At 43.5% G+C, this 13652-nt stretch overlaps 1 protein-coding gene across 1 annotated transcript in view; it reads left to right on the forward strand.

The window, feature by feature from the left end:
• The window catches only part of LOC308296070 (nuclear receptor subfamily 5 group A member 2-like), a gene marked incomplete at both ends in the record, with an annotated part of 36359 nt that overhangs the window by 14011 nt on the left and 8696 nt on the right, over positions 1-13652 (forward strand). Inside the window, 3 exons of the mRNA XM_080739187.1 lie at positions 438-980; positions 10574-10693; positions 13126-13273. Coding sequence (XP_080595313.1) covers positions 438-980; positions 10574-10693; positions 13126-13273 — 811 coding nt within the window. The remainder of the gene's footprint in view (positions 1-437; positions 981-10573; positions 10694-13125; positions 13274-13652) is intronic.

Genomic DNA, 13652 nt, shown 5'->3' on the forward strand with positions numbered 1-13652 from the left:
CGTTCTTTCGCAAAGTAAAGCCCTGCTTCATCATACAAGGCCGTCGGACAAAAGTAGTGAAAACAGCAGATCTACAAGCACACAACGCCTCGCAGTGCGAGGCGCTGTGTGCTTGTAGATCGGCTGTTTTCAATAATTTAAACATTTTAAAAATGATAAATGCAAAACAAATGATAAATGCAAAACGAACAGTTTTGGACATACAAGATTTTCATCCGACAACGACGATATACGTAGTTGATACAGTCTTTTTTCACTCTCGATCAAATGTCTTTGCAAAAAGAAATAGCCGATCTACAATCGTAGATCGGCTATTTTTTGGCAAATGTTCCACCGCAGGATAATGGATTTCGATTACCGCGATAATATCGTAAACCGTGATTTCTTTTGTCACAACAATCGTGATTGTTCATGTCGTCCCATCTCTATACCCTCAGGGCGACTACGGCTTCACCGGCTCCCTCCACGGCCTGCCCGTCGTCTCCAAGGGCCTCCTGATGCCCGCCAGCCCCATCTCCATCGCCCCCTCGGACTACGAGGCCGGCCTCTACGGGCCCCCGTCGCTGCAGGGCATGACCATGCAGTCGCACGCCGCCGTCCCACTGATGGCCCAGTACCAGTACACGACGACGGCGGCGGCGGCCTTCCCCGGGCGGGCCATCAAGGCCGAGTGCCTCGACTACACCAGCTCGCCGGAGTCCCTCACGTCGGCGTACTCCTCCTACCCCGACATGTACCCCTCGGCGTCCCCCCAGCCTCCCCCCAGCCTGCCCCCCTTGGTGCTGGAGCTGCTGCGCTGCGACCCCGACGAGCTGGCGGTGCAGAGCAAGATCGTGGCCCACCTGCAGCAGGAGCAGAGCGGGCGGTGCGGCCGCGCGGAGAAGCCCAGCACCTTCAGCGTCATGTGCCGCATGGCCGACCAGACGCTGTTCACCATCGTGGAGTGGGCTCGCAGCTGCATCTTCTTCAAGGAGCTCAGAGTAAGTGCCTCCGTCCGGCAGTGTGTACACATGCATGCGCACATGCACGCACACACACACATGCACATGCTAGGGCATTCACGAGTAGTGATTTTTAGTATTCAGATTATTCTATCTCAGAGTATTCGAATGTTCGAATATTCGACAGGACTGGCCAAACTGTCAAATATTAAGTAAGCAAGAACCCAAATATGTTTATTTTGGGGGTCACGGCCTAAAAAGGTTTTTACTTCCTATCTTGCGCACGCGCGCACACACGCACGCACGCACACGCGCACGCGTACACACACACACACACACACACACACACACACACACACACACACACACACACACACACACACACACACACACATTCATGGTCTCGGAGTCAGGACAATGACTGGACATAATATCACTGCTATATGTGCAGTCAATGAAAATCCCAAGTTAAAAATAATAATATTGTTTTTGTGGAAGCATGTGGTGCCAAGAATCAGGGGTCAAGTTTGTTTAGTGTGGTTGTTAATCAGCTCCGGTCATGATTGGTCCCAGAAAGTCTTGTTTTTGTGACACACAAACAGCATTCGATAAAATAAATATAAGTAGCCTACTTGTTGACAATCGTTTTGTCAAAAACCTTGGTAGAGATCATCAAACAACTGTTTTACTGATGAGATATGGTGAATTGCAACCTTGATTTTAAACCGTTTGCCTCTAGTCCACTAGGTATAATGCATGTTAAAGGAGTAGTTCACCCCCAACATGACCTTTGTCTATTGATTACTCACGCCATGGAGACTTGAGTTCAATAGTATTTTTGGGTTTTTGTCGCATTCCTAAGACAATAATTTGATTACAACAAATTTACCCCAATTGATTCCGGATGGGGACCCAAATGCATTTGGGTCCCCATCCGGAATCAATGGGGGTACATTTACTTTTTTACTTTTTTTGTCTTAGGAATGTGACAAAAAAAACTAAGAATATTATTGAACTCAAGTCTCCCTGGCATGAGTAATCAATAGGAAAAAAGTCATTTTTGGGGTGAACTACTCCATTAAGGGTCCATACCTGTGCTTTAGGATGTTTTAGCAGATTCACTACAAAACATGCATTTTCTTTTTCTTCAGGTTTTCATATGATAAACTAATATTCATTTCACCATGATAAGTCACATACGTTTGTAATTGTGTTTGTAAAACAATATTTTCTCCAGTAATAATGACATATTGTTGTAAATCCAGTTGTGTGTATTAGTAAGAGTATTGCTCCTCTTCGTGGAGCATAGGCACACCATTGTGGAATACATGGAAACTTTCTGGAGGGTAGAAAAAACCCAAACCCATTACCACCACCACAAAAATAAATGAATCATAAAGCCCCTATCATAGTAGGCACCGCGGTGTAGTCTTTTTAAGTCATAAAACTACAACATTACGTCATTACTCACGGTGAAGAGCTATCCACCGCGAACCCCGACACATATCTCTGTTTTTACTATCAGACAGATCGGCCCATCACTGATTGGTTGATCTAGACCAGTCAGTCACAGTGATAGGACAGTCAGTCACAGTGATAGGACTTAACCGTGACTATGATGGCCTCCACTTGTTTTCTCACTTTAGTTGGATAGCTTTACACCTAACATTTGCGGTGAATAGCTCTTCACCCTGGGCTTCAGCCAGCATTTCCGGGTCCAGTCAAGAATTTTGGTCCGTGGTTGGTCTAAGGAGGTCTGTGGTTGGTCAATTCATATGTCTGTCACAATTAGTTTCGGTTAAGATCCTTAACCACTTTTCAATAGTAGTGTACCAGATACTGTATCTATCATCTGGCTTCTGCGAGACTACATTGATAGCTGCTTAAGGGAAAGTATACGTCTTAGTCATTTTAGACTGCTAGGCACATTGCAGCAATCAAGCAAACCTGTAGGTTTGCACTGTAGCCTACAACAGTGGCTCTCAACCTGTGGGTTGGGACCCCCAGGGGGGGGGGGGGGGGGGGGGGTCCCAAATTATTTGGGGGGTCCCCAGATGATTAACTTGATGTGCAACATTGTTTTCTCACTCAACAGCAAACAAACCAACATAAAGTGTAAGTGTATAGAGGGTATCTGAACAACACAGTGACAATTTAAGGACTTTTTAATACCTCTAAAATGACAAATTAAACATTAGCCAAATTGTCAAATATTAGAGGCAGAGCGTCGCGAGGCGTTGTGAGCATGTAGATCTGCTATTTTCACAATAGAACTGTGTTATCCACCTCTTTCCGTGGGAATCTACTGGAGATTTTTTTGCACCACACTTCCGGTTAACAGCAGACATATAAGCTCACATCACGTCGCAGATGCAACCGTTGTGAGCTTGTAGATCACACTCGGCTGCGGCACCGGAAGCTCTGTCCAACTTCTGCGCAATGCACTATGGGATGTTGGAAAGTTGTGGATACAAAATGTAATGCCTCAACTCTTAGTGCTCGTCAGGGTGGGGGGTCCCCAGTTAAAACATGATTATTTGGGGGGTCGCGGCCTGAAAAGGTTGAGAACCACTGGCCAACAACAGCTGGAGGATCAGAACTTTCTTCACTGGCCAGCTCCTTATTCAAACTTTAGTCATCTCTCTGCAATTTGCAACTCCCACTTCGCAGTTCTGGCATATGCTCTCTCAAGCCCCTACGACTGGGAATGCTGCAGCATTTTCAACGCCTCCCTCCCCCATTCTGTGTTCCCCTCACTGACTTACCGTTGCTGCATGCCTGCGACCAATTCAAAATATTGGTGATGACCGACTAGGCAGTCAAGGGCATCCCCTTACCTTCAAGACATGATCCACCCCTACACCTCTTCGTTCCCACACACTTAGATCAGCTAACCCAGGAAGTCTGGGCCTCCCTTCCCTATAGCAGTGGTCCTCAACCTGTGGGTCGGGACCCCCAGGGGAACCCCCCGAATTATTTTGGGGGGTCCCCAGATGATTTGCTTAATGTGCAACGTTGCAACGTTGTTTTCTCAACAGTAAACAAACCAACCTAACGTTTAAGTGTATATGAGGGTGTCTGTATAGAGGGTATGGAGGGTATTATAAAGTGACAATTTAAGGACTTTTTAATACCTTTGACATTCTCAAATATTAGAGGCAGAAATTGTGAAAATAGCCAACATTGCTCACGGCGCCTCGCAACGCTATTTTCACAATAGAACCGTGTTATACTACAAATGTAATGCCTCAACTCTTAGTGCTCGTCAGGGTTAAAATATGATTATTTTGGGGGTTGTGGCATGAAAAGGTTGAGAACCACTGCCTTATAGCACCCTGGCCAATGCTACAAGTGTCTCTCATCGCTCCTGGCTACGAAGCTGTGGAATAATAGTCTCACTTTCCGTCCACCCCCACTAGCACTCCTAATTCCTTGTATTACTTATTGGAAGGCCGTAGGCGGAGATGACATGTTTGCCCCTGTGTGTGTGTGTGTGTGTGTGTGTGTGTGTGTGTGTGTGTGTGTGTGTGTGTGTGTGTGTGTGTGTGTGTTGTGTGTGTGTGTGTGTGTGTGTGTGTGCGTGCGTGCGTGCGCATGTGTGTGTGTGTGTGTGTGTGTGCACTGCACATGCTTGCATGCGTGAAGTTAAACTCCAGGCTAATTTCCGCCTAATTCATTTTTATGCCATTTTGCAAATGCATGTTATTAAGCAAGCTAAACTTATATTCTATCTTGTACCTGGAATTCTAGTTTCTTTGAAACACTAAATAGCTTTTTCCTTTACACTCTATTACCCTGTTGTTTGTTGACTAGGACTTACATCACTTATACTATCTTGTACTTTGTAAATTGCTGCGGATAAGAGAGTGTGCTTGTAAGTGTTTTGAAATTGTCAGATTAGTACTTGATTAATGATTCCCTAGAAGAGTCAAAACATTATTTTCCTGACGCATTTTAAAAATCTATTATTTTGTGGTGATAATGACAGATAATTTGGCATGTCTTGATAGAAATACTTATTGTGAAGAGTTTAATTCCAAAATGAGATTTAAAGAAAGCGATGCCCTTTAAAATTGATTCTAAAAGTTTGTAAAGCTTGACGCATTATGTAAATGAATCATATGCTTGACATATAGAACATACAAACCCTTTATACAATTCTTCATTTATTAAATCCATTGATAAACACTAGGTGATATTTAATTGAAATTTTATATTTAGCATTTTAAAGTTAACTCAAGGGTCAAGTGACTGACAAACCTGTTTGAACCCTTCACCTCTTTCAGACCTCTTGAATCCACCTCTTACGTGTCTACTTTAGTGTGACTTGAGTATGATCTGTTTATGTTGCCTTGGGGCGTCCATTAAATAGTCTGCGTAGTTACATCATCAATATTTCTCTGACTTAATGGTCAAGGTCAACATTATTGTACTCAAGGGTAAGCTTGCACAGCACTGCAGGCAGAAAATCTGAGCTCCCAATATAATACTATATCACACAGGACAGAACTTAAAACAAGCACTAAAAGGTTGTTAAAAACATGCAATATGCTAAAATGTGATAAAATAAACAAACAAGGCACAGAATAAGATGGTTTGTGATGTTTAATAGGGCTACAGCTGCAGTGATGAAGGACACTTTTAAACTTGCAATTCCTATTGACAAAAATAGAAGATCTACAAACACAAGCGGTTTGTACTTGCTTGGCTTAATCTTTGAGACAAGCATTGATGCAACTGATGCGACGTGTGTGTGTGTTGAGCTTGTGGATAGGCAATTTTCACAAGAGATGGACATTTTAACCTAATCAATTCACCTTTTATTTGCCGAGCTGCATAGCCTATCCGGTATCACTCAAACCCTCTATAATTGGTAAAAGGTACTTATAATATACGTACTTGATACAGTCTTTTTTTCACTCTCTATCAAAAGTCTTTGCCAAAAGATAACCGATCTACAAGCTCACAACGTGTCACATTGTGACGTGTTGTGAGCTTGTAGATCTGCAATTTTTTGGAAGAATTTTCCACCCCAGGATAATGGATTTTGATTATCGCGATAATATCGTAAATCGTGATTTCTTTTGTCACAATAATCGTGATATGACATTTTCATATCGTCCCATATCGTCCCCATTGATGGGCACAATGTTTCTCATCAAAGCACCATCCGCATATTGGCTATAATCCTTTGTGCCATATTGCCTACAACTGATTCAGGGCAAATGAAAGGAGTTTCCAAAGCAGAACTGTGGGCCCAGTTCAATAATAATCCCCATTTGGTTCAATGAGTGCCCCCTTTTGTTTGCATGCCTGCCACTCAAAATGTCAGTGCACTATCCCTCTCGACGTAACGGCTGATGTATCCGTGGGTGAATTGCAGTCCATTTTTAGCATTGCAAACGTTGAACAGCACGAGAACAATACCGTGCAACATTTGCCAATAGAGAGTCTCCTGCAGAAAAGCATTTGCTTCCCTCGGCTGGGTAATTACATTCCGCGCGAGACGATAACAGGGGAATGTCAGCTTTTCCACAGCAGCTTGTTCAGCATTGTGGATGACTACATTGTTGCGGAACACAGAGCATGGGGCGGAGGAGGGTTATTGATTGCGGCCGGGCATTGCCTGTTTGCCGTGTTTTCTTCCCGAGGCGGTCTTTGTCATGTGTTTGGACCCAGTATTCACCTGTTCAACACAGAGTGAGAGCATGCCATCGAGGGGAATGCAAGGAAGAAAGTGCACACGCGAAGGCTATGAACGCTTTGGTCATCGACGTTCAGATGACAGACGGATAGATGGGTGACTGGACCACATTTTCGAGCCCTATTTCTTTTCGGGTGCACATTATTGTGTATCATTATTTTATGCTTTAACTATTGAAAAATAGCAGATATACATGCACACAGCGGGCACTTTTTGAAAAACCTATGTTTCTATGTCAGCAATCTGGCTAGCCATCGTCAAAGAAAAGGTCCTTTTCACTTAAATGGAGCTCAGTTAGTCTGTTCTTGAGAGACTACTATGTCAGTGGTTCTCAAACCTTTTCATGTGAAGGACCCCCAAAATGATATGTATTTGGCCACGGACCCCCATCTCAAAATATTTAGTTCCAGGGACCCCCCAGAAGCAACATTTTAGTTACAAACGTTCGCTTTTACAATACGTATATTAAACATTTTGCAAAAAGTTTCACGACTTTAAAAAAAAATAGCAGATCTACAAGATCTTGTATAGCTTGTATATCTGCTATTTTTCACTGTTCAAAGCATTCAATAATTCTAGGCCTAAATGGGTAAATATATAGGGCTCGAAAATGGCCGATCTCAACACGACGTGTCGCGTTGTGACTTTCTAAAATCTTTGAAAATGTTCACAGAAAACGTGAAGGTTTTTGCCTGTAATGGCATTCCCACAATAGGGAGAGCAGGGCTAAACAGGTTACAAATCGCTGTTGTCGGGTGGACACCTTGTATGTCCAATGTATGTTCGTTTTGTATTTATCATTTTTAAAATGATTTAAAAAAAGTGAAAATAGCCGTTTGAATTTGAAACTTGGAGATACGAGGTTTCTGCCCTGACGAAATAGTACGTTTGCAGCACTTTTGCACAGTACTAGATACAAACGTAAACAGGAGACAATGAAAGCAAGTAAAAGAATGTTGTCAAGCGAAACCATGTACAAGCACAGACGAGGAAGCAGCGCGGTATGGGTGACCAGGGGCGTCACAGGGGGGGGGGGAGTGGGACTGAGTTACTAGGGCCCAAGGTGGAGGGGCCTTAATTATTTTATACTATAGTTATTGAAAAATAGCAGATCTACAAGCTCCCAGCGCGGCACCGAGTCCCGCGCTGCGAGCTTGTAGATCTGCTATTTTTGAAAAGACGTGAAAATGTGCGCACATCTTTGAATATATATATTTTTTTTAAGCGAACATTTGTAACTCAAATTTTGCTTCTGGGGGGGTCCCTGGAAGTAAATATTTTGAGATGGGGGTCTGTGGCCAAATACATATCATTTTGGGGGTCCTTCACATGAAAAGGTTTGAGCACCACTGACATAGAAACATAGGTTTATTTTTCCAAAAAAACCTTCAAAGACCTTTTCACGATTTTTCCAAAATAGCAGATCTACAAGCTCGCAGCGCAGCACTCGGTGCCGCGCTGCGAGCTTGTATATCTGCTATTTTTCAATAGCCAAAGCACAAAACAACACAGTGAATCCTTGTACCCGTCCCATAGGGCCCCGAATTTGGTGCGACCGACACCCCTGTGGGTGCCTCCTCAGCTCTATATAACTACAACAGGATTTCCACCATGCGCTGCTTCTAAACGTGCGAGAGGATTATTATTATTTCTCTGGCTCTTGGCTGAGGCCGCGCGTCCAATTCCTCTCGGAGAAGAGGAAACGCGGCAGGTCACCGAGACCTCCTCCTGCTTCCTCCTTTTCCCTCCAGCCTCCCCCGCGACACCCCTCCATGAATCAAGATGTTGTGTTTGCGTGTGTGCGGGCCGGAGCGGGAGCGGGAGCGGAGGGGAGCTCTCCCGGACGAGATTGGACCTCTCCTTTGGACAGATATATAGTTTCATTCAGGGGACAGTAATTCTGTCACCCGGCCCCCCGTGTCAGATGAATGCGCATCTGGGCTTCGGACGACGCTATTAGGGGCCGCGACGCGCGGTGGCCGCCACTACGAGTAGTTGTCCTATGGCCCCCCTAATAGCATTGTGACGGTGGCATGTCACCCAGCTGTAGAATTACTGGCTGTGGTGTCCTTCGGTTTACAGACTAATATGTACTTGGCAGTGGGGGCAATTTGACACACACGCACACGCGCGCGCGCAGGCACACTCACGCACGCAGTATCCCCTTCCAGGGGCGTCACAGGGGGGGGAGTGGGACTCAGTTACTAGGGCCCAAGGTGCAGGGGCCTTAATTATTTTATACTTTAGCTATTAAAAAATAGTTCTGCTACTTTAGAAAAGTCGTGAAAATGTGTGCAAATCTTTGACTATATGTATTTTTTAAGCGTCCGTGGCCAAATACGTATCACTTTGGGGGTCCTTGACATGAAAAAGTTTGAGCACCACTGACATAGAAACAGGTTTTTCAAAAAACCTTTGATTTGAAATATTCAAAGACTTACTCAAAATCATTTTCACGATTTATCAAAAATGGCAGATCTACAAGCTCGCAGCGCGGCATTCGGTGCCCCGCTGTGAGCTTGTATATCTGCTATTTTTCAATGGTTAACACACAAAACAATGTGTATATGCGTTCCCCGTCTAAATGGGTTAAAACCACCTCCCCCATATGAAGAACAGTCATGGGGGCCCCGCAGTGAGTCCTTGTACCCAGGGCCCAGAATCTGGTGCGACACCCCTGTCCCCTATTCTCCCGGCTGATGTAGTGTAGTGCGGGGTGTCGGAGGACGGGGTGAGAGGTGAAGAGGTTGCGGAGGTCACCAGTGTAGGCTCATAAATACGACGAGATGAGACACTGAACCTGCCCGCAGAAACCGGCCCGCACATATGACACAAGGACCACTACGTCTTCTTCTTATCCCGTCGTCTTTATGGTCTCATTTATCTGTCCGTCTGTGCGTGTGTGCGTGTGTGTGCGCGTGCGCGCGCGCGTGTGTGTGTGTGTGTGTGTGTGTGTGTGTGTGTGTGCGTGCGTGTGTGTGTGTGTGTGTGTGTGCGTGTTTTACGTGGGATCAAAAAAAGGCACAGACTCTGAGGTGTTTATGTTCTCTCACAGTTTATTTTTCTCCATTTCGATCTGCCTCTCACTGTCTGTCTGTCTGTCTGTCTGTGGAATAAACTCCCTGTCGCACTTAGAACAACATACTCACTCCCTAGCTTCCGCCGTGGCCGGAAGACTCCACCTATAGGCCCATAGCACTTACCATAGCACTCGCCTTCCCCAAATGACCATACATGAAAGCTAGATAGCTTTTTATTTTTAGGTTTTTATATAAAGCTTCTTATTGATTAGGTGCTCGGTCTACGTACGTTATTTCTTTCTAGATTGATATTTATGATACGTAGCCTGCGAAGTTAGTTCAGGCAGGTATACTCGAGAGGGTACATTGCATTGCAGTTGTATAAGGACACTTATACACACTATTATGCCAGACCCTACGTCATTGGCCGACGTGGCTGTGAGCTGATCATAACCCAACTACTTAAGTCCGCCCAGTCTGTCATTCTCCCTGCTGCTCTTGCCCTTGACTGTTGCTTGTGTTTGCTTGCCCCAACCGCCTCCCCAGCACCACCAGTAGGCTCTGCTAATTTTGTTCCCCATGGGGGGGTTGTTTATATATCTATATCTCCCTACTCATTATGGTTAATGATGTTCTTCTTCTGTGCTGCTTGCTGCTGAGCAGGGAGAAAATTTAGCAGAGCTAAACGCCAAATTAAATGTGACATTCACACTTGTATACTCATTAATAATAAACATTGTTCAATATATCGTGAGTTACCTGATTGAACTATGTATTTGATGTAATGATGTTGATGTATTGATGTATTAGCAAGCTTATTGTTTGATGTATTACCTTACTTATTGTAAATCACTCTGGATTAAGAGCGTCTGCTAAATGCCTAAATTGTAATTGTAATTGTGTGTCAGGTGGGAGACCAGATGAAGCTGCTTCATAACTGCTGGTCGGAGCTGCTGGTCCTGGACCACATCTTCAGACAGGTGCAGCACGGCAAGGAGGACAGCCTGCTGCTGGTGACGGGCCAGGAGGTAAAGTCCTTTAACAGTCCTATGTTTTTATGTTTCAGTGGTACTCAAACCTTTTTCATGTCAAAAGGACCCCCAAAATGATCATATGTTATTGGCCACGGACTCCCATCTCCAAATATTTAGTTCCAGAAACCCCCAGAAGCAAAATTTGAGTTACAAATGTTTTCTTTAAAAATACACATATTCAAAGATTTGCACAAATCTTCACGACTTTAAAAAAATAGCAGATCTACAAGCTCGCAGCATGGCACTCGGTGCACTCGGTCAAGTGTTTAAAATGTTCCAGATCTGAAGCAAGAACAACAGGACTGACTGACCGGGTGCATGCATAGTGAGAAGGATGCAGCATTGAGTATCTATCTACTGTACAACTAATAGCAACATGAATACAGTTTAAACCACTGCACAATAAGACATCATTAGATATCAGAAACATTTATAGGTCTGCTTAGTTAATATTAGTTGCATGCTGGTATCTTAACATTTTCCCCAGTTGCCAGTTCATGTTATGGTGAATGACTTAAAGGAACTTTTTCTTGAAAAACGGACGCTAAAATAAAAAAAAACAATCGAAAATATTTTATAAAAGATTAAGCTAAGATAAAATAATCATTTTGGCCATTGTCAGGCTGACTTTGTTTACATCCCTTATCAATCCATATAAAATAATAGAAGAGGGATATAAACAAAGTCAAAACATTATTTTAATTTTAGCGTCCGTTTTTCAAGAAAAAAGTTGACTATAGCTCCTTTAAGTGCAACAAAGTATAAAGCCTTTAGAATATCGTCACTGTGGATCAGATGCCTTGTACTGTTTGTCCAAAACTGTTACTTTTCAAGAAAGTAAAGGAACCTGTGGTCCAATGGATTCAGTGTAGTAAGTTATTCAGTCACAAGCTCTTGTTAAAGTTATACCATGTAACTTTTTTTATAAAACAAATCTTAAAACTGTTAAATCACTAAAGTTTTAGAACACCCACTCCGTTATTTTCAGCTTCTGAAGCCTTCTCTTTGTATGTTTTCTATGAGCCATGAGGGGGGTAGAATTTCGCGGCAAAATGACGTAATCTGCATCATCTGTATACGTTGTGTATACATTGGCCAATCACATCGCAGATCATACACACATGATACACTACCGGCCAATTACAGTGCATCTTGCGTCTTTTCAGGAAATAGCTTGCTATACTGCTACAGACCACTAGTTGAGCAACTTACACAGTATAGCTTTAATACACTTTGGTTAAATACTTTCAGATAGCAAATATCTATTGAAATAGATTTATTTTAGGATTGAAACCTTTAACTCGCCAGCTGCAGCTGTTGCAATACTTACTGTAACAAATAGTCAGCTGCATATATCTAAAAACGTTCATGTTTATTGGATCACCTTTTAACATATTGCATGTTTATAACAACCTTCTAGTATTTGATTTATCAGTTAATGAGGGGGACAACATGGACTGTTTCACACATTAGACCAGTGTTTCTCAAACTGTCAGATTTCAAGGTCCCCCCCTTAACTCTGAAAGTGTACAAATGGAACCAAATGAACGGGTTTGGTTCCATTTTTACACTGTCAGAGTTACAGACTTGTATGGGTCAATTTAGAACCCCCTAAGGAACCAACAGAGTCTCATTTATAAAGTGACAATTTAAGGAATTTTTAATACCTCTAAAATGACAAATAAAAAATTGGCCAAATTGTCAAATATTAGAGGCAGAAATTGTGAGCTGATCTACATGCTCACAACGCCTCAACTCTTGGTGGGGGGGGGGGTCCCGAGTTAAAATATGATTATTTTGGGGGTCGCGGCCTGAAAATGTTGAGAACCACTGCAGGGTCGTCAATTGGGTATGGCAGGGGTATGCAGCTGCCATACCCTGGGTCCAGAGGGGAAAATAAAAGTTAATTTTAAATATAAATTCTGAATGTCTCTTTGTCTATCTGTGCTGGTTATTATGTTGTTAAATTACAGTAAAATAACTACTAATGCAAAATGTAACAAAATGGTCATTTCAACAAGGTGGTTGTATTCTCCCCATCTTGAAATGTTTTTATATTCCCAGGTTCCGCAGGTCAGCTGCACAGGTGCACTTCATTATTGTTAATTGTGGCACATTTACTAACATGCCAAGTTTAGCTGCACTTGAACAACCGTTCCAGGCTGCCATATTCAGCCCAAGAAACCGTAGAAACGGGGGGGAAATAAAATGTACTTCTTAAAATAAATGTATCATGCCTTGTTGCTAAGATATGGCAACATGACTGGTGTCTTGCAAGACACCAGTCATGTTGCCATACCTTAGCTTTTTCTGAACTGACGCCACTGAACCACTGCTTTAGACAGACTCGTGCTGGTCACATCAGTCTTCTAGGTTTGGGGCCCACATGATTTGGAACCAACACAGATGTCCTGTTCTTCTCTCAGGTGGAGCTGTCGACCATCCTGTCCCAAGCGGAGGGGACTCTGTCAGGGCTGGTCCAGAGAGGCCAGGAGCTGGCGGGACGCCTACTGGCACTGCAGGTGGACCGCAGGGAGATTGCATGTCTCAAGTTCCTTCTCCTCTTCAACCCAAGTGAGTGCACCTGATTATACTTTATATCAGTGGTTCTCAAACTTTTCAGGCCGCGACCCTCAAAATAATCATATCTGGGGACCCCCTCCACCGAGGCGTTGTGAGCATGTAGATCGGCTATTTACACAATTTCTGCCTCTGATATTTGACAATTTGCCCAATGTTTAATTCGTAATTTTAGAGCTATTAAAACGTCCTTAAATTGTCACTTTAGAAATGTGCAGATACCAGATACACACTCTATACACTTAAATATTTTGTTGGTTTGTTTACTGTTGACTGAGAAGTTAATAATCTGGGGACCCCCCAAAATAATTTGGTGACCGCCCCTGGGGGTCCCGACCCACATGTTGAGAACCACTGCTTTATATCAGCGTTT

Source organism: Nannobrachium achirus, assembly GCF_963921795.1.
Source record: "Nannobrachium achirus genome assembly, chromosome: 12".
NCBI classification, from domain to species: Eukaryota; Metazoa; Chordata; class Actinopteri; order Myctophiformes; family Myctophidae; genus Nannobrachium; species Nannobrachium achirus.